Source organism: Neocloeon triangulifer, unplaced genomic scaffold (genome assembly GCF_031216515.1).
Source record: "Neocloeon triangulifer isolate White Clay Creek 2 clone unplaced genomic scaffold, ASM3121651v1 ptg000011l, whole genome shotgun sequence".
NCBI classification, from domain to species: domain Eukaryota; kingdom Metazoa; phylum Arthropoda; class Insecta; order Ephemeroptera; family Baetidae; genus Neocloeon; species Neocloeon triangulifer.
The window spans coordinates 4,427,595-4,449,385 of record NW_026775553.1 but is presented as its reverse complement, the minus strand read 5'-3'; the positions used below and the strand labels follow the sequence as shown (position 1 = coordinate 4,449,385).

At 40.5% G+C, this 21,791-nt stretch overlaps 2 protein-coding genes across 2 annotated transcripts in view; one reads left to right on the top strand and one right to left on the bottom strand.

The window, feature by feature from the left end:
- The window catches only part of LOC132196093 (uncharacterized), a 22,746-nt gene extending 11,320 nt beyond the window's left edge, over positions 1-11,426 (bottom strand). The window contains exons 1-7 of the mRNA XM_059618507.1: positions 8,975-11,426; positions 8,571-8,856; positions 8,367-8,510; positions 8,228-8,302; positions 8,061-8,167; positions 7,739-7,961; positions 7,479-7,685 (exon numbers count right to left, since the gene is read on the bottom strand). Of these exons, the coding sequence (XP_059474490.1) occupies positions 7,479-7,685; positions 7,739-7,961; positions 8,061-8,167; positions 8,228-8,273 (583 nt within the window). The 5' untranslated portion in view covers positions 8,274-8,302; positions 8,367-8,510; positions 8,571-8,856; positions 8,975-11,426. The remainder of the gene's footprint in view (positions 1-7,478; positions 7,686-7,738; positions 7,962-8,060; positions 8,168-8,227; positions 8,303-8,366; positions 8,511-8,570; positions 8,857-8,974) is intronic.
- Positions 23-21,791, top strand: LOC132196176 (uncharacterized). The gene is made up of 4 exons (XM_059618643.1): positions 23-66; positions 1,800-12,606; positions 12,670-12,819; positions 12,996-21,791. The coding sequence occupies exon 4, from the start codon at positions 20,088-20,090 to the stop codon at positions 21,789-21,791; it is 1,704 nt and encodes a 567-aa protein (XP_059474626.1). The 5' UTR covers positions 23-66; positions 1,800-12,606; positions 12,670-12,819; positions 12,996-20,087.

The following is a 21,791-nucleotide window of genomic DNA, read 5'->3' as shown; positions in this document are numbered from 1 at the left end:
TGCAAAAGTCGCGATCGGAAACTTTTGAGTGCCGTTTCAGACAAAAATAAACCATGTCTCGCGGCCGTATGCATAAAATTATTTATTTGGATTATTTAAAAACGTACTTTTCACGCTGCCGATGCGATAAGAGAGTTAAAAACCCGAAAAAATTGCCACGGACTGTGACCGAGCGGCCGCCAGAGAGCCGGGTCGGCGTAAAAATGAGGTCGTGGGGGCGAAATAAGACTTTGAACAAACCAATTAAACCCTACCTGAGTCAGGATACTATATTTCCGAAGTCGCCTGGTCATCCTCAGGCCCCAAGAGTCCTCCCTGGAACGAAAATCTGCGACATATACGCGAGGCGACTCCGGCGGCGGGTCCTTCTTGGCGAAAACAAAGCACGCGTCACGCGGCAGACACGAGAACCTCCAGAGGGAGAAAAAGCGACGGAAAGCAAAGTGATAGAAAATTCTTATTTCCACATTAATTCTAATATAGCACTGGCATGAATTATTTTTTTCTGCAAAAATCAGAAAAAAAATTAGCAATTTTTTGAAATTTTTTTATTTCAAATTGTGTCACGGGTTAAGAAGAAACATAAGGGTTTGCTAAATCTGCTGCCATAAAAAAAATTATTATTTTAGAGAAAAACAATAAATTACAAAGTTGTTGACAAAGAGCTATTCTATCATAATGTCCATAATAACTTTTTTGTATCTTGATTTGTTCTCTACAAAAAAACGCTTTAAATTTGAAATTTGAAAATTTCACCTTGAAAAAAATTTTTTGGAATTTATTTGAGATGGCCAATCGATCTTTCGTTTATTTTTGACCCAAGAATTTAATTTTTATTGACTAATTCTCAGCCGTTTGTGAATTACGAGCATAAGTAATGTATCATGTCAGTCGCCTGACTTGGCGCTTCAGCACTCTTTGAAAAATCCTATCTTACATGAATGCAGCTGAGAATATTTTAATAAAAATTAAATTCTTGGGTCAAAAATAAACGAAAGATCGATTGGCCATCTCAAATAAATTCCAAAAAATTTTTTTCAAGGTGAAATTTTCAAATTTCAAATTTAAAGCGTTTTTTTGTAGAGAACAAATCAAGATACAAAAAAGTTATTATGGACATTATGATAGAATAGCTCTTTGTCAACAACTTTGTAATTTATTGTTTTTCTCTAAAATAATAATTTTTTTTATGGCAGCAGATTTAGCAAACCCTTATGTTTCTTCTTAACCCGTGACACAATTTGAAATAAAAAAATTTCAAAAAATTGCTAATTTTTTTTCTGATTTTTGCAGAAAAAAATAATTCATGCCAGTGCTATATTAGAATTAATGTGGAAATAAGAATTTTCTATCACTTTGCTTTCCGTCGCTTTTTCTCCCTCTGGAGGTTCTCGTGTCTGCCGCGTGACGCGTGCTTTGTTTTCGCCAAGAAGGACCCGCCGCCGGAGTCGCCTCGCGTATATGTCGCAGATTTTCGTTCCAGGGAGGACTCTTGGGGCCTGAGGATGACCAGGCGACTTCGGAAATATAGTATCCTGACTCAGGTAGGGTTTAATTGGTTTGTTCAAAGTCTTATTTCGCCCCCACGACCTCATTTTTACGCCGACCCGGCTCTCTGGCGGCCGCTCGGTCACAGTCCGTGGCAATTTTTTCGGGTTTTTAACTCTCTTATCGCATCGGCAGCGTGAAAAGTACGTTTTTAAATAATCCAAATAAATAATTTTATGCATACGGCCGCGAGACATGGTTTATTTTTGTCTGAAACGGCACTCAAAAGTTTCCGATCGCGACTTTTGCAGGGCCATACACATGTAAAAGTCTCTCAGCCAATCAGAAGCCCGAACCGGCCTGCGAAGGGCTCTTGAGCCGCGCCCCCGTGGTTCAGCAACTCAGCGCGCCAAGATTGAAAAAAAGTGCCGATTCTGGTGGCACAAGCAAAAAATTATCACGCGCAACCTCATGGAATATCATTTTTGTTCATGAGAAGACGTCTCGCAGAGAAAAAATATGAAATTTTTGACCTCCTTTAAATATCTATTTTCCTAAATATGAATTTAGTTATATTTCTATATCACCAACGCAGCGGCTCTCGCTTGTATCTAAATAGAAATATACAAACGAACCAATGGGAAGCGCGGAAATAAAAATATATGCTTTCCACCAATGAGCTCGCCAATAAATATAATATAAATATAATTATACCAGCGTAATAACAAGTCTCATTTTGTTCTTAATTGGTTTATGGAACTTTGTGTATTTAAACAATCGTTTGTTGTCTGCTCCCAACTCCTGGTAGGCATGAGCAAAATGTCCTAAAATGCAATTTGACAATTAAATATTACACTTAATTAAATTAATACGACGCTCTGCCTTGTTGTTCTCTTTTTTGTTGTTTATTCATAGCGTGCACGCCATGTCCGATTTTTTTTACCAGATTTTCTTTTTCGCTTCAAACAGTGTTGAATTTCAAAATACACTGATGCTACCACTGATATAGCTTCGAGACCTGCTAAAGTTATGAGATCTCTCCGAATTTCAGAAACAGCGTTAAAATTTGCCATAATTATTAAATGTTCGTCTGCGCGTTTGCGGAAAGCAAAGTTGTTTTCACTCAATCCAGCCTCACTCAGCTGCTTTAAAGTTTCAAGAGTTGCCGCGCTAGGCGCTCGAGCCTAAATTTTTATTTCTGCCTCTCCCATTGGTCTGTTCTTATATTTCTATTTAGCTAATTTGGAATCTCCAAATAATTTGGACGGAGAGGCCTTTTCTTAAAATTTTATCCAAGAGCCAATCAGAGACCAGCTTCCTTATATTTGTATTTAACTAAATAGATATATAGAGCCGCTGTTTTGGGCTTTAAAAGCATGAATTAATATTTTAAAATTGCGGTCAGTATTCTTTTTTTATAATTCACACTTCATTGCTAAATTAGAAAGGTATGAAAATTTGAACCAGAAAAAATCTTGTTATTTCTTACTATTAATTAAAATTATTTAATGAATCTATCAAATTGCGTAAAATAAAATATTAAATGGGTTTACAGCGGCGGCCGAGTCTCTTTTGATATCTGGCGTTTTAGCAAACATATGCTAGTTGTGAACCTGTCTTCTCTTTTTTTTCATCATAAAAATTTTTGACCGACCGAGAAGAATAAATAATAAAATTGTAAAAAAAAAGTAGTAACTGGATAAAAATATCCTTTCCGAAGACTCGAACTCTAAACCAGCAAAACTCCCCATGTTTACGTGTCTCCGACCTAACTCACTGAGTCATGGCAATCGTGTACACAAGTGCGGACAAAAGAAGATCATATTTTACTTTTCTTATGCGCGCAAGAGAGCAGCCAAAAAGTAGTTTACTGCGCGATACAAAAGAGATCTCATGAAAAAATTAAAATTAAAATGGGATTGCATTAAATTAAAAAACTCATTTTTTAATTTCAACTTTTGTAAACAAGGAAGTATTAAATAAGAAACTTATTAAGGGATAATTATGCATATTTAAAAAGAGATTTTCAAAATGTACCAACAGCTTGTGGCAGTTCCACAGCACCAGCAACAACACCAAATTCATATACACAACAATTCAGTCTACCACATGGCCATCCGCCACAGCCCGCTCCGCTAGCTTGCAGTTCAGGGTCCTGCCGTCGACATGACGATAGAAGACCGAGCTGTGATGGATCAAGCCCGTGTGTGGCCACACACTTTTCCCACAATGATGCCCAGACAAAAGAACCGAACATAATCATCAATCATCACGACCAATCCAACCAACCTGCTTCGAGCGACACGCCCCTTGCCAGCATAATGAGTTCTGCATAACTCGCCTGACAGGTGGCGCCACCTCAACGCAGAAGAAAGAAGCATTACGACCTACAGTCTCAAAGGGGGAACCCCTGTGGCAGTTCCACAGCACCAGCAACAACACCAAATTCATATACACAACAATTCAGTCTACCACATGGCCGTCCGCCACAGCCCGCTCCGCTAGCTTGCAGTTCAGGGTCCTGCCGTCGACATGACGATAGAAGACCGAGCTGTGATGGATCAAGCCCGTGTGTGGCCACACACTTTTCCCACAAGCTCAAAGCCGCCTTGGACTATTTGAGAACTAAGTAAGAAACAATCTTAGAAACGCTCTTTAATTTCTGAAATTAACCTAGAACTCTAGATTTTGTAAAATCTAATGTATTTTATCATCCTCTTCAAAATGCAGTAAGCAAAATTTGCATAGGCATAATAGGTTTTTTTTAAATAAATTTTTTTGGTCTAGAAATTTAAAAGTCTAATTTATAGCTCTGATATGTAAGAATATTTATAACATTTTACCACAAGGTAGGAACTTTGCAGGGATAAGATGCCTTTTTAATAATCACTAATTTTTTTTAAAAAAATTCACTACTTTTTTATAAAATAATTAATTTTATATTTTATAATATGCTAAAAAATTGCTTTTGTTGAATTTTCTTTTTATCCTGTTTGTTTAAAAATTAGACTGACAATTAATTTTACACAATAACAACGAATGAACTTGAAAATAATCGAGAATTATCTTAAAACACACATTACAGCGAAAAATATTGCAGCGCGCACAAATATTGTCGCGCGCTCAGGAGTTCGAATTTTCTGTAGCCGACCTCAGCAGGTATATTATATCCTTCTTTGACTGCATGTGTGCCTGTCAACCTGTGTCAACCTCTTCAGCAGCCCCTTCGTATTTGATACAGTTCAGTAAAAAAGGTTAACTAGCTATATTTTATGTGCTCCTGGCAGTACTAACTTGGAACCTGGAGTAGCCTGAAATGTAATGAAAACTAGAATGGGCTGTCTTTATTAAAAATTGAGTACTTATATAATGAACATTAAAAGTTCAGAAAAACCGAGAAAAACTGTATGCTCAAATTACATGCATCCCTGAAGGCGTATTGTTCTTATAAAATAATAAGAACATTAGCAAGAATAAATAGGTAAAATGAAAATCATCATAATAGTTTGGTAGATTTTGGAGTTGCTATTTTTCATTCTCATCTCTGGGTCATAAAATAGAGAAGTTTGTTTCCTTCGCGATGGTTGTATGAAAAGAAAAAGATCCTTCTTGAAGGGGGAACGACCTACAGGGTTGCCAAGCCATTCTCATCCCCTATACCTGACTAACCGCCCCGCGACTTGCTCGCTCTCGGCTGCTCGCCTCATTCGAGAAAGAACGAAAGAAGAAAGAAGCAGCAGCGAAGGAACCCGGCACACTAAATTTTCAAACAACTGATCAAACGATACTTGCATCTTCAAAAATTTGGCGAATTCGAATATCTGCATAGAAATGGTAAGATGGAATTATATTATTTCTCGTGGGAAAATATATTTTGGAAAGGGAGTGATTTTTTTTTTTGCAAATTTATAGATTTAGAGACACCTGGCATATTTCTCTCCGAGAGCCAAAACCGCTCTATTTTTTTTTTGGGCTGCTGGTAATTCTTATTATTCATCGTAACTTAAATCCTTAAAAATGTCATTTTAATCTAAGATGTTTTATTAAATTGAAGCCAAAAATATTTTCATAAAATGACTTGGTTGATGGCCACAGTCCGCCCAAAAAATAAACGCATTCACGCGCTGGACAGTCTCCCCCCAACCGCCAACCTGTCAATCATTTCTCAGTGGCGCGATCTGCGCCAACCTCCCTAAACTTCACCGTGAAAAAGGCATTTTCATATTATCGTAAAAGTTTATTACGGCAAAGTGTAAGGGGGCGCGGAATAAGTATTTTTTTATTCATTAATTACTATTTAAGAAAATAATTCAATATTGAATTCACGGGCATCAGCTAGATTCTAACTTCTTGTTGATTTTCCTTGTTTTTAATTACATTTCTCTTGTTAACTTTTTTGTTTTTTGCAGGTGTTTTGTCATCATTTTCCTTCCATGGAAAATTACATACAAAGGAAATGGTCCAGTTCTATTGTACATAATTAGCTTCAAAATATCAAAGTAAGTTTAAATTATTTTCCATCCAAGCCAATCTGCTATTTATTTATCTATCAATAAATATGATAACTGAAGTTAAATTTATTTTATAATTGATAAAATTAAAAAAAAAATTGAAGTTAAAAACCGTCCTAAATACTTTTTATGTTTCAGAAATTTGAGGATTGGAAAATGTGATTCCTCAAAAGCACACCTGGAAAGCCTATGAAAGATGACCGAATACAGCTTTAACACCTATTAGAGCACGCAGCGTCAGCACACTTTGTAGTAATTGTACACTGCTCTACATTTTATAATTCCTTATTTTGCGTAAAATTTTTAGCCATTTTAAACTATATTCCTCATTAAAGATTGAATTACATTATGATTATTATCGAAACAATGAAATCTTAAAAAAGAGTTACAAATTAAAATCCTTTATCTTTCACAATTTTGAAGAAAATTTAAAACGTTATAATGTTAATTGCAATTAAAGTTAAAAAAAGAGCTGTAATATTGTAATTTTGGTGCGCGCATCCACTTTGCAAGAAGTCAAATTTTAACGTTTTGCAAGGTATTGAATTTTGAAATTAAATTTTCTGATTATGAATTTCTGAAACATTGCGAATTTTGAAATTTCAAAGTCTCTTTGAACAATATGGATCAAAATAAATCTAAGCTCTAATTAAAACTTTCAAGCAATCACAAAAATTTCAAAATTCAAACCTATTAATATAGTTTTAACGACTTCTCGGAAAGCAGATGTGCCCTGGTCAATGAATGGCACTCAGCGGCTGGTAGCCCAAAATTCATTCCACACGTCACAGAGCCGCGACAGTGTTAAGCCACGGTGAGGCTCGATTATTTTCTACCAAAGGTGGCGCGGTTTCATATCTTGCACCCGCTAATTGCCACCTTTGGATCAGTTGTGTAAAAGATCAAGTTTTGTTTTGCTTTTCATTTAGTGGTAATAGAGTTTATTGTTATTAATATTGCTGATTATTTGTCCAATAGCTGCATCGCATTGTTTAAATTGATAAAATTTTGTTTAAATTCTTATTATGTCAAAAATGTGATATGATATTATGTATTTTGTTTTGTTAATTAAAACGATTTTGAAATGTTATTTGCTGCTTTTTCATTGCATTGCCAGTGAAACCTGAATAATTTTAGTATCAATGACGTCACTGAATTATGACGTCATTGCAGCGTTTTTAAATGTAAACTATGCGTAGTTTAAGTGCATCAAGGTAAGGTTAGTGAGAAGGTATTTAAGCGGTCAGTAAGCGCAATTCAAGTGGTCTAACCATGCTGCTGTCAGGAGCGCTTAAAGTGCTTTTAAAATACGCTTCGATTACTTTGTACTTTTAACCGCTTAAATAGCGCTTTATTTGTTGCATTCAAGCGCAATTCAAGCGTAGTTTCATCCTATCTCTTACACATACAAGTGAAAAGTAGTTTAAAAGTATTTTACAACTAATTTAGGCGTAATAAATTTCCTGTGAGTAATTTTACGGTTTGGTGAATTCTCGGTGCTGGCCCTTGTCATCCAAGTTCCCATTTGCCCAAGGCTGTTGCGCCTCCGTGGAACACCATTGATGCAATTGGTCATTCCGTCAAGCTGACCTGCAGTTCGAGGACATTTGATCGCGAATTCTTCGTTAGAAGGTGTGCCTGTGTATGATTCTCCGTACTTCGTCATCAGTTTCAGCTTGAGGAAGTCTATATACGATTATTTATTAGTAAAAAATTTAGATTTTACTCAGTATACTTACGGTGAACAATTGCAATTGTCTCTGCTGGGAACTTTTCCTTATAACCAGCTTCCCCTCTCTTTGGCCCCTTTGGTCCTTGTGTTCCAGTGGCAGAGAAGAGATGAACCGAGTCTACTCCACATGCTTCCACAGTGAGATGCTGCACGAATTTGGAATTGTCTGCAATTTTTTCTAGTTCATCCCAAGAACGTTGTGAAATCCATTTGCCATAGCCAAGATGAATCTGTTCGTGAAAAAAGAGATATTGAATGACCATAAAAAATCAATTTTTGCACGGGAGGAAAAGAGAAATTTTATCAATAAAATTAGAGGTTTTATTCACCTTGTTTCCAAGAGGGTCTTTAGTCAATGGTTTCGGATCGCATTCCTCAATACGGCAGGTATTATTAGAACTCTCAGGACGCAGATTTCTATCTGGAGTCATCAATGCTAATGCGGCAAGAAACACATCAATTCCATAATTATAAAAAATACTGCAATTTTAATTACCATCAAAATCCCCATTTATGGCATCAACATCCCGAGACTCTTCCATACTTGAATGTTCAGCAGCGATTTGAATTTCTAAAATTTAATAAAAATAGAATTCATTTTTTAATTAAGATTTCATAATTAATATTTTATATACCTTCAAATTCAGTCGCGTCACATGGTTTTTTGTCAAGCACCTCGATAATTATTTCTTCAGAAGTATTGTAAACAGGGATAATAGTGTTTTTAGAATAAGTATCCTGGCTTTTCAGTTCTTGCTCTTGTCAAGCTTTCATGGGTTCTGAAAATTTATACTTTTTATTTAATATTTTCAAAGACACAAAAAAACCAATTTTTTTACCTTTCTTGGACCCCTTCAACAATTCATTTTGTTCTTTCAGAAACACGTTGTAGCTCTTGATCTCTTCAAAACGATCTTTTTGAATAGCTGCAAGTTCCTCGTCGTGAGCATGCACTTCCTTCAATCGAGTATTTTCGTTCCTGAGTTGCATGATTTCAAAATCCTTCGTGCTGCAGGTGCTGCAAGGACTTAAAACCGCGGCAAGTTGTTCAGAGTCAATGAATTTCTTCAGATTTGCCTTGCTGCTGGAGTTAAGCGAGTCATTTTTTATCTTCTTTGTTGATTTCTAAAGATTGAAATGTTGAATTAATACAACTCCGAATGCTATTTGGAGATATTTATTAAATTTTCCGACACAACGCGTCGGTCTTTTGGCCGCTATATATCTTAAATAATTAACTTACCAAATCCTGCGATGCGATTTTTTTTTTTGATTCCACAAACTTCTTCCTCTTCTTATCAGCCAAAAACTCTTCAGCCCTGGGTGGTGTTTCCAGGTTTTTAGTTTTACGAGTACGGCCACCTTCTGATAGGAGCTTCTGAAGTTCTTCGAGAGTTGGTGCAAAGCGTTGTATTTCTGCATCGAAATAGTCACACGATTCCACTGGAGGATTTGCGTGGTCGAAGTCGGTCACAATATATTCGTTGAACTGGTTGACACGCAAGCTGCTGTGATACAGAACCTGATAGATCAGCTTCATGTTATCTTGGTCGGGTTTTTCAGGAGCATTTTTGATGAATTTAGAGTGAATGATGATCCTCTCAGCGTCATCTGTAAAACGAACCAATGCGACGAATCCACTTGCCATGTGCTGTAGCTCGTACGGCCTTTGTAAAGGGCCTCAAATGTTCGAGGGCGGCCAGCGGCCGCTCTCCGGAAGGGAGAACGAGAGAGAGACGTGCGTTCAGTTCAAAGGGTAGAAAAGTTCTAATTTTATTTGGTTTGCAGTTGTACCAACTGTACAATATTTACATATGTATGTATTAACTTACCAACATCACAACACCTCCCGCCTAAGATAAAAACAAGTTTTAATTTACGCACTTTAAGGAGAACTGTGGCATTTGGCGTTGGAGCAAGAAATTGATTAATTTGGAAACATTGTTACAAAATCACATTTACATCCATTCACAAGAATTACTCTTACTCAAAAACCTTTGAAAATTTGTTTACTAAATTGAGTTCCTTGATTAAACTCTAAAATTAATTCTCAGATTAGGAAATTTAAGTTGAAACTTTAATTGATTTTACTTTCCTGAATTTTTAACGGAAATTTGGTTGTTTAAAACTGTATTTCTGCATTACTAATTTACTTGAATTTCGCTCAATCACTAAATTTTCAAATGAAAACCGAAAATGTTCCAGCACACTTGGCACGGTCTGAACTGCCAGTTGCTGTTCTCATCTTCTCCATGCTGGATGGACACTCGGCTCCTCGTTTTACACCTCGGACTCTTTGTAGTCCGGTACTTCTAAGCGACCCCTGAGGAGATCCCCTCCACTCAGGTCGACGGCCCAAGGATGCGGTTGCACCCTTCGGGTCCCTCACATGATGGCCAGAGAAGGCGGCTGCCTCCTCCCGGCGTCTCAGGTGGACAGGGCGCCACACGCCTTCTGTCCGACGGCCTCCGATGTCTCGGCCGTTGGTGCTGGTGCACACCCTTTTCTCTTGGCAGCTACTTGTCCTGCTGCTCTTGACTGCTTTCTTGAGTCCAACTCTGGTTGAAGTCCTTTTCGAGGCGGGGCTTCCTTGCAGCTGACTGTGGTCTCGTCTTCTCCTTGGACCACCTTGTCGCTCCACAAGTTCCGCTCCAGACTCTTCTCCTTCCTTCCTCTTTCTTTTCTTTCTTCTTTTTTACGGAACCTCTTTTTTCTTCTTGAGAGGCCCTCCTTCTTCACTGCCGTGTGTTTTCTTAGTGGCTACGTACAAGCAATCAGGTTATAGATTTTCTCAGGAATGGTGTGCTGCAAATCTAGTCATTTAATTACAACAACTTACTACCATTTTTTTTTTCAAAACCTTTGAGAAAAACCCCTCTTTTTTTTTAAGGCAAAAGTCTCGAAGACTCCTTTTTGGCCTGGAATTTCTTCCCTCTGGCCCTTGAGTTCTCACCTTAAACTTCACTAGATTATTTCCAGTCTCGAAGACACTGATGGTGGAAATAATATTCTGCGGCTAGTGTTTCACTTGACAATGCTTTGCACCCTCTTTTTTTCTCACCACGTTTTCGGCTCGACTTGCTCACCACTTGCAGTGCTGATTTTTCGCAATCAGACGCGGAGACTTCTTCTTTTCCCTTTTAACCACTTGCCTTTTGCGCTGGGACGGCCTTGGTGTCAGTGGTGCCGGACTGGTCCGCCTCCGGACACCTACCAAGCCAACTTCCGGTTGCCGCAACACGTGGCCTTCACGCGGATGACTGTCCACGCCGTCTTCTCGCTTCCGACGGTTCCTCTTCGTCGTCCTCTCCTCCTTCCGCCGCTAAGTTCGCCTCGTCGCCAATTTGCTGTAGCTCGTACGGCCTTTGTAAAGGGCCTCAAATGTTCGAGGGCGGCCAGCGGCCGCTCTCCGGAAGGGAGAACGAGAGAGAGACGTGCGTTCAGTTCAAAGGGTAGAAAAGTTCTAATTTTATTTGGTTTGCAGTTGTACCAACTGTACAATATTTACATATGTATGTATTAACTTACCAACATCACAACACCATGTTACTTGCGGGATTTTGCTTTGGCGGCATGTTCGTTTGAACTATACGGTCCCAGCGCGCAGTCTCTATGATGCCGAAGTCAATTTGGAGCCTGGATTCCCCTCTCCACCACACTCCTTCTGCCGTAAATTAATAAAATATAGCGGTACCGCACTGCTGTGCCGTTCTTTGAGAACACGTTGTTCGAGGTCAGGAGTGTCAAGGATGCTGGTAGGTGGCAGGGCAGTCAGGTACTAACAATAAACCGGTAATTTATTATAAACCGGTTATGCACGAGATAATTAAAGTTCCACATCTTCCATCCACGCCATTAATAATTTAATTTAAGTAGAAATTTGGTTTACACTGTTAAAATACTTAACGAAATCCAGCTAAAGTAGCACTCACGCAAGCATTTTTTCACAATATAAAAATACCGACATTTCATTAAATTAACCGGTATTAATGTATGGTAAATCTCGAAACTTGTCCGCGCATGCGTCGACGCGTAGTTCTACTTTGCGCAGTTTTTTTGTATCCACGTGACTTAAATTCGACGTTCGATTGGAAGATGAAGCCTATGATTTTAACCAAGAAAAGCACATGGCAATATTTCTTGGCATGATTTTCTTCAACGAACATCTGCGTCTATTTTTCAACATGGCAGCTGGGCATGAGATTATCAAAATAAATTAACCATTTAAAATTGAAAATCATCTAAAGGATACAATGAATTATTAAATGTCATAACCCATTCTGAATAATTTTTTTTTCTGTACAATAATTTCGAGTTGAATCATACATAGAGCTAATTTTCAAGTAAAATTTCTAAATGCGATCAATTTTTTATATTTGCAATAGTGAACGCATAAAACTCTTAGTAAGTGTTCCTCAGAATTTTATCAAATACAACAAAATTTAACTAAATTATAGAAAATCATTTAGATAATTTTTTTCTCTTCAATTATAATGCTTTAAATAATTTAAAACACTCCAAAAGGCCAATTTATTAATTTTTACAATTTTAATCGTCTTTTTATACTTCTAGTTTCGCGGGATCTATATACAAAAATGTGAATTTTACCGGTAATTTAAAATCAAAATAAAAAAAACCGATTTCATCCCTCCAGAAACTAACATTATTGGCGACTGAAACCGTTGACAACCGGTTATTTATTAAAATTAACCTTTTCGTCAAAAAAATCCCCAAAAATCATTGATCATCAATCATCAATCGCGCAAGATTTTGTGTGTTGCTTTTTATCTTGCTTGTTTACCAGTGTTTACTCTGTAATTTTCGTTTAGAACTTGGCTTTGAAGAATTAATTCTCTCACAAAAATATAAAATAAGGTAATTTGAAATTATAATTTAGCTTACAAAGTACTTGGTTTTAACCTATAAATGTGTTATTAGGTCATGTTTCCCGGGAAAAAGCGAGGGCCATATAAGAAATATTCACGAACAAATGATGGATCAGTTCAGTATCCAAAGACCACTGCTTGGCGGAAGAGGCGGCAGAAAGGCAGATCCTCTATAATGGAGCAGCAATTAATATGCAATGGGGTAAGTTACGTTAATTAATATAAATATATGGGCCTCTATATTGAACGTCGCTATAGATTTTTCTCGACCGAGGAATTTCATCGCACTCGAGGAGTTATAATATTCCAGATTTCAATGAAGCTATTTTTGTTGCACATGTATGCGTTTTTATTTAATTGTTTTTCTTTCCATTTTAGGCTGGCCAAGATGATCAAGAGAGTTTATCACCAAGAATTTTAGAAGATTCAACATCAGCTCGGTCAATTTCTCCCGAACTAGAAATTCGGCCTGATGATCTTGAAATCGAAGATGAAGCAAATTTTGATCAAGGTGCTGAAAAATTCTTTTTTAATTTAAAGTTAGTCACCTTCATGAGAGAATATAGCGAATACAGAAATTTTAAAGTCGACTATAGCGCCTCTGAAATCGCATTCATGCTGATAACTTTGTCCATTTCTCAAAATTTAACTCTAAATACAACTTGGCGGCTATTCAAAATGATCAATGGGGTCTCGATCCAAAGAGTGGTCAGATGCGTCCGCTTCTAGTACCGGAAGGGGAGTGGCAATTTATTTTACGACAAACGAGAGACATAATTTTAGAAGCAATGTCTTTAAAAAATAGAAAATTATAACGGAAAAATTCACCTACCTGAGGCGAGTCGATGAGTGCAGTGACACTTCCGAGTGGTCGGCGCGGCGAGAAAATCCATTATTCGCCTTAATTCGGTGAGATACGGGTTGATTGCTGATATTTTTGCCCGATTCGCCATTTTTCCTCCAGCGAGGAAGTTTCCAGAGCCGCCGGTGCATGGGCAGCCGGCGAGAGAAAAGGAAATGAGGGAGGGTTGGGAGGGAGCGCTACCTGCACAATGCAGCAGCATTGGAATGCGCTCCCACCAACACTCTCTCTTTCTCTTATCACTCGCCGCTGCCCTTGTGCCCAACAAGTCCTTGGAAGAAAGAAAATGGCGAGAAAGGCGAAAATTTTCATGAATCGCTACCGTATCTCAACGAATTGAGGCAAATGGGGAATTTCCTCGTTCAGCCGACCACTCGGAAAAGGCGCCGCACTCATAAACTGGTCCCAGGTATGTGATTTTTGCTATTATTCATACAAATTAATGCTTTTTCGTTAATTTTATTTGATCGTGCCACTTTCACACGCTGGTGAAAATTTGAAATTTGCGCTACGGAAAACCAACAGCCAATCAAAAGCGGTACTTATTGAGCCATAATGCGTGCGCTTCTGTTTCGGATATTTCTCAATATCAAGACCCCATTGAAAATGATGAATATCATTTTAGGAACTAAAGTTTTCCCCGATACTAAATTTAAATTTCAAGGTATTTTCAACCCCAGCCTTGAAATGGAATTTCATTACACTTGCAAGTGCTGCGGACACTATTTAGGCAAAAAATCTAATCCGTCTCAAACTAAAAAGACTATGGTGTGCACAAATTGCATAGCTGCTTGTGGTGACACACACTCGCGAAATATTGTCGAACAGAATAATAAATATTTGTATCAATTATTGTCTCTGCGAGTAAGGTTAGCCCATGGCCATAGCTTTTCATATAAAGGAAACTTAACTTCATTCCGAGCAAGCAACGAGGGGGGGCAGTCTGTGGTGACACACACTCGCGAAATATTGTCGAACAGAATAATAAATATTTGTATCAATTATTGTCTCTGCGAGTAAGGTTAGCCCATGGCCATAGCTTTTCATATAAAGGAAACTTAACTTCATTCCGAGCAAGCAACGCGCGCGCTTTTCCGAATCTCCCGCCGACCTTTCCCTGATGGCGTGGACCCTTCAGCCAACCTGAGAAGACCGATCGGCGCGCGCCACCTCAGGGCCCAATCAGACCCACGGTCGAGCCTCGAAGCCGGCTCTCCGTGCCTGAAGCCTCAGACGAGCGACGCCCGAAACGCAGACAACACCCTGTCCTATCTCAGCCCATTCGGTTAATGGCGACCACGTTTTACTAAATTCCTAATTGACCGGTAATTATCGCTTTTCCTCCGTTTCCTCAGCTTAGTAAGATCAGACTAGCTTTTCCGAATCCTATTTGGCCATATTTTGTATTTTGTTCTCTCTTTATTGAATAATAACTTTAATCTTAATTCTTAACTTTAATTAATTGCTTTTAATTAATAACTCAAACCTAGTCAAAACTAAAGTCATAATAAATAAAAGTAACTTTATTCCAAGCCATTTAAGGAGTGCTTGGGCTATTTAATTAAAGGATTAAAGAGATATTAAGAGATAAGTTTGAAGTCACATGGGGGATGAAATGCACAAGGGGGCCAAGGGGGACACAGGAGAAGCCTATTAAATATCAAACTCCAGTCTGCAAATTAAGGCGGCGCTCGGCTCCAGCTCCGCTCTTCATTAGTTTTAGGTGTTCAATGATTAATACTATTTAGCCCCTGTCGTGGTGACACGACAGATTTGGTGTCAGGGTGCGGGGTGATTTTTTTTTCCAATTAATCACCTCCGGTACGGCCTTACATTCCTCGTCCACCAGCGGCGCAAACCAGAAAGGAACCTCAACGAACACAGGAAGGCCAGTGACCAACAAGCGTCCATAGAAAAGGCGTCCACCCAGCGGCGTTGGCTTCTGCAGGGCCAGCGCTTAGCGGATTCAGTGTCCAGCATCGAGACAAAACGAGACGATCATAGGCGAACGCTCACCTCTTCGAGATTGCGCCGCGACGTCATTCTCGGCGCTGCACGGTTTTAGAAGATGAGCTGTTATTGATAAGTATACCCGACTTTTTACTTGGAAACTTTAATTCAAGCAAAAGTAAAGGCAGACTGTCATTGGGAAAGGGTAGCAGTCAAGTTAAAATTAAGGGAAAGCTCTACGGTGTGAGCATTTAATTACAAAAGCTTGGATAAAAGGTGACAATTTATTTTATTGTTGTGGCTATTAAATTTTTTTTTCTGAAAGAATTGCACATTTTAATTTTGTATTATAAGTGTATAAAAAAAAAATAACAAATTTCATGATTTTTTTTCACCATTGTATATAAATGTACTCTGAAAACAAATGCAAAGCAAAACCTCCGCCATAAGGCTGCACCCGAATGGCAATCGAAAAGTGACATCTTTACACAATTGTTATGAATCCCTCCCTTTTGCCAGTACTCCAGTTTTCAGCAGATGGGAGCATTTCATTGCTCAGGTGTACATCACTCACCGACAGCAGACCTCTCCAGCCTCTGCCCAGCCAGGACTGCAGATGTCTCGCTGCCAACAGCATCAAAATTCACCGTCCACTCCGTGGCAGATAAAAGCCACCTTGCTCTGCGAGTTGTCCGACTCCACCTTCAGCTGGTCTGCAAGATGGGTCGACAAACGACCAGTCATGGCGCCCTCGACGGAACTTCAGCACTGACTAGGACTGACACAAGGCCAGTGACAGTCCAAGTTGGTCTCACCACTACTGCAAGAAATAATCAGTCAGCATTGTCGACAAAAGCAGACAAGAGCAACACACACCTGCGCAGCACAAGTACCACCGTCCACTGTCCGGACCACAAGACCCACTTCCAGTGGCAGCCCAAGCGCAACATCCAGTTCCATCAGTTGACCAAGTTGGAAGCCAGCCGCTCCGCAAGAAGAAACACAACTAGCCCTCGGCAGGAGAAGAACCGACATCTTCGTCTCGCTCTGAAAATTTTTTTTAATTAATTTAAATCAAATTGGGAAAATTGTAAAATTTTAAACTAAAAATATTATAACATGTTTAGATTTAAGTCCAACAGAAGAAAATGAAACAGAATGTTGATTAATTGAAATCGTAAATTAAAATGTGTTCTAAAATGTTTAAAAATGTGTGTCAAACCGAGCTGTTTTGTCCACGGGAAAAATTTTTAAACTAAAATGAAACGAAAATTTTAATTGAATAAATTGTTAAATAATCTAAAAAAAAAAATGTGCAGCCACAACAATGAAATAATTAATTTTCCTCCCATTAGATAGAAAACATCATCGGGAAGTATGTAAATGAATTATTTTTATGCTCGACATGCATGAAGAAAACTAATTATTTTAATTTTCTTAGTTTTAAATTACTTGCACTGGAATTGACTAAACTCACCACTATTATGTAACTGCTGTTGAAATTCCTCGCAAATGTCTCCGCAGCTTCGCAAGAATCGCACTGTGCCTGTGCACAGTTCTTCAAGACCGCGAAATCCGCTTGTTTTCGCACCATCATCATTCAAGTCCGCTCGCCAACCAAGACAAGTGCTACAAACAAAGCAAAATTCCAATTGTCAAGCAAAAACACCGAAAATCTCACCTAAATCAACAGCAAAAGCCCAAGTTGTTGACATTTGTGTAGTGAAAGTGCAAGTGACCTTCGCCATGCACCAGTCACGTGACTCCAAGCTCGAATCCCATTCGCCAGCCTGCAAAGTTCCAGCCAACCAGAAACGCGACTCTCGCAAGCTGAGAGACAACAACAGACACACAGCTCGCCACGAAAACAAACAAACGAGCATGGCCATCAGACACTCCAAGTCCAGTAACTCCAGCCGAGGCCGTGGCCTCTGGCCGCCGCACACACAAGACCTTCAACAAATCCTTCTATCGTCCAAAAATTGCCAAAAACACACCTGAACACCAATTCCAACCTCTGAGAAGCCAAGCAGAGATGACCTATCTCTCGCAAACACCAACTGCCTGCCTTGGCCCAGCGCAACCACGAGCAGTACGACACCAGAGGCGCCCTGCCAAGCCCCAAAACCACCAAACCACCACACCGGACGCCAAGCCACCACCAGTCTTCAGCTTGATGGACGCGATGGCGCGTCCAAGTTGAAGGGGGGGCAGTCTGTGGTGACACACACTCGCGAAATATTGTCGAACAGAATAATAAATATTTGTATCAATTATTGTCTCTGCGAGTAAGGTTAGCCCATGGCCATAGCTTTTCATATAAAGGAAACTTTACTTCATTCCGAGCAAGCAACGCGCGCGCTTTTCCGAATCTCCCGCCGACCTTTCCCTGATGGCGTGGACCCTTCAGCCAACCTGAGAAGACCGATCGGCGCGCGCCACCTCAGGGCCCAATCAGACCCACGGTCGAGCCTCGAAGCCGGCTCTCCGTGCCTGAAGCCTCAGACGAGCGACGCCCGAAACGCAGACAACACCCTGTCCTATCTCAGCCCATTCGGTTAATGGCGACCACGTTTTACTAAATTCCTAATTGACCGGTAATTATCGCTTTTCCTCCGTTTCCTCAACTTCCTAAGTTCAGACTAGCTTTTCCGAATCCTATTTTGGCCATCTTTTGTATTTTGTTCTCTCTATATACATTTAATAATAACTTTAACTTTTATCTTTAACTTTAATTAATTGCTTTTAATTAATAACTCAAACCTAGTCACAACTAAAGTCATAATAATTTAAGGTAACTTTAGTCCAAGCCATTTAAGGAGTGCTTGGGCTATTTATTTAAAGGATTAAAGAGATATTAAGAGATAAGTTTGATGTCACATGGGGGATGAAATGCACATGGGGGCCAGAGGGACATCGAGAGAAGCCAATTAAAGTTCAACTTCAGTCTGCAAATTAAGGCGCCGCTCGGCTCCAGCTCCGCTCTTCATTAGTTTTAAGTGTTCAATGATTAATACTAATTAGCCCCTGTCGTGGTGACACGACATTGCTAATGCTATTGATGGCTACAAGTATACTGATTCATTTGTCACTTTGGATATTAAATCTCAGATCAAGCATTTGTTTGACTGTGGGGCCATAAAAGTAGAAAACGTACCAAGTTCAAGGAGCTGCACTGATATTTTAGGAGGCACAATGTACAGAAAAATGCGTCAAAATTTTAACTTTACAAGCAAAGAAATTTTCTTAAGCTGCATCTTCAATGCGGATGATGCGCCAGTAAGCAAAGATGGTAAGACAAAAATTACTCCGTTACTTCTAATGGTCAATGAGGCCAGTGTTTATTATCGAGGCAGAAATTTAATATTAGCTGCTTTGCATTATGGTAAAAAACCAAGGATGGAAGTATTTCTTCAACCTTTTGTAGAAAAATTCATTGAAATTTGTGCAAATGGCATGGAAATAGAAATAAAGGGTGAAATTTTCACAGTGAGAATTTTAATATCTGGTTGCAGTGTAGATACTGTAGCGCGTAGTCCTATTCAAGGGGTTGTAGGTGTAAATGGGTATTATTGCTGCAGTTGGTGCCTTATTAAAGGAGAGCGTTTTAAAGAGGAAGGTGGGCCAGTTAAATATGTGAAGCGGCTTGATGGGGAAGACTATGAGCCTCCAGGAAGAATGGAAGACAGTTTTATGGCCTCTTGCAAAAGGCTTGCGATCAATAATTTCAAAGATAAGGAAGATGGAATCCAATTGATAAGTCCGCTTATTAATTTGCCAAATTTTAAAATGGTTTGGGGATTCACTCCGGATTATATGCACTGTGCTTTGCTGGGGATAGCAAAAAGATTTTTGGGACTTTGGTTGACAGATGTTGGCAAGCAATATTACATAGGAAGCCCTTCGACATTAAAACTCCTTGACGACAGAATCAAACAAATAAAACCACCTAAGATATGTAAACGTTTGCCTATTGAACTGAGTAAGAGATCGTACATGAAAGCGCGTGAATATGAGAACTGGCTGATTTTTTATAGCGTTCCTATTTTAAAGGATGTTTTGGATGATGAATATTACCAACATTGGCTAATTTTTGTTGGGTCGATGCAAATGCTTTTACAAGATTCCATTCGTGTGGTTACACGACAGATTTGGTGTCAGGTGTGGGGTAGTCATCCGACTACCTTTGGTCCGAATCATCGCAGAAAAGCTCCGGAAAATTTGGCCACATGGGAACTAGAACTGCAGCTTCCCTTGGATTTGCGGTAAAGTATTCCTTCTCTGATTCCGTTTGAGCATCTGAATTTTGGGAAAAATTGGGTTTTTAAGTTGTGCCAGGAAAATCACGTGTAATTTGATTAGGCGCGTGTAAAAGTTGGAATAGCTCATTTTATTTGGGGGCTTTTTGGAAGCCATATTGTTGTTTTGCCAGAAAAAGAGAAAGCGTGAGTGCGTTTGCTAGCACAGGAAGCGAGAGCGCCGGAGGGTAAATTCCTTCTTTTGTCACTGGCCAGCAGTGCAGCTATCAGGTATATACGCTGCCTGCCTGGTTGTCCACGGGGGCGCCCCTACTCTCGCAGCACGTACACGCGAATTGGGATAAACGCGGGAATTGAGCATTCCAAAACTAGGGCCGACTTAGAAAATAAAAACAAAAGATGCCTTCTGAAGGGACTTTGGTCGATTTTCTGTTCCAAACGGGACTTGACCTCACTATTGACGGTCCACAGAACGCTCGCGCGCGCCCGCCGCGCCGAGCAGCAGAAAAGTCGTCACTCGAGAACGAGCTGAGCAGCATCGAGTTCGGCAACACCTCCCTCCTGAATGTAGGCAATGCCGTCACACATACAGACGTGGCGGGTTGCCTAACAGCACATGTGCCCTCGCCCGCACATTGGGTGAGATCGAGTTGCGCGCCAAGCAGGGCGCCTTCTCCAACGCCATCAGTGGCCTGCAGCAGCACAGCAGAAAAGGCGCGCACGACGTTCGACAGCGATCAGGTCGCGCGCCTCGCGCAGGTCATCGACGAGTTCGACGGCACCGACGAGCGCCGCAACGCCGAAGAATTTATTGGAAGCATCAGACGTTTGCGCCACCTCGACCCGGCGCTGAACGAGACACATTTGGTCAGCATTGCGAAATCCAGGTGCTCAGGTCAAGCCGAGAAGGTCATCGACACCATCAGCCCTTTCGCCACGCTGGCCGACATTGAGAACGAACTGCAAAAGTACCAGAAAAACAGCCTTCCGCAGACAGAAGCAGAACCAGACACGACCACCGGCACCCTAGGTCAAGGTCAACCGCTCGTGATCACCTCCCAGGTCGACCTCGGGGGCCAACTGGACACATCTCCGACGCAGGGAGGCGAAACTAGTGGCGACTGCTCCAGTCAGTCTTCCACTCCGAGCCAACCTTCCGCCTGCCCTGGAGGAATTCTTTGGGTTCAATTTCAAAAATTTCAAGTTCCATTCTCAGTGAATTTCAATTCACCCGTTTCCTTCATTTCTGCCGACGTTGCAAAAATTCTGAATTTGCGCGTCCATTTCAGCCTGCCTCAAAGCCTTCAGATTAATCATATCAACTTTCCTCTAATTGGCTTTTGTCAGTCGGAATTTAAAGTCTTGGGTGAAAATCTGAATTTGAAATTCCTCGTAGTCGAAGCAGAAAATTCTGCTCAATGTCAGTTGGGACAAGATTTCTTAATTGGGACAGATGCTCATTTTGGATTCAGGGATGGAGTGCTTGCATTCCAATGGGGTGGTGTTGTTTTGGAGACTAATGTTGGTCAGTTTCAGCCCACAGCCACCTTTGAACCCGAAATGAAGCCCGAGGACCAGGTCAGCAGAGAGCCCTTTGCTGTCCGTCAGAAGGGAGAAGGCGGGAAAGAACCCGATGCGCACGCTGCGGCAAAGACAGGTGGACAGCTGGACACCGTCCGGTCAGTCGCCCAGTCGGTCCTCGTATCCGTTGGTCGAGTACCAGGAAGCCCGGCGCGAGCCGGCGCCTTCCCTCAATCAGGAGGCGCGCACACACTCGAGTGCGTCCCTCGGAGAACAGAATGCGCGGCGCCACCACGCAGGACTCGAAGAAGAAAACGTCCTGTATCGCCGCCTATCAAATCATCAAACTGGCGCTCCAGCCTTGAAAACACGGAGCCCAGGCTGACGTCTTCAGCGGGGCAGCCTTGGCAGGAAACTTCAGCGGGGCAGACCAGTCCGCCCCTGAGTAGCCAGCCAGCCCCTTGCGCCGACCAGAGCAAAAGGCGCCTTATCAGTTCGGAGAACTGGAGAACTCCACCAGAGAGGCCGCCAGCCGCCCATGCAGTACCAGGTGCCCCGAGCACCGCCACGGTAGCAGTATAA

What these genes read in the sequence shown, in the direction of transcription:
- LOC132196176 (XM_059618643.1), top strand. Translation starts at nt 20,088, where the DNA reads ATGCCTTCTGAAGGGACTTTGGTCGATTTTCTGTTCCAAACGGGACTT.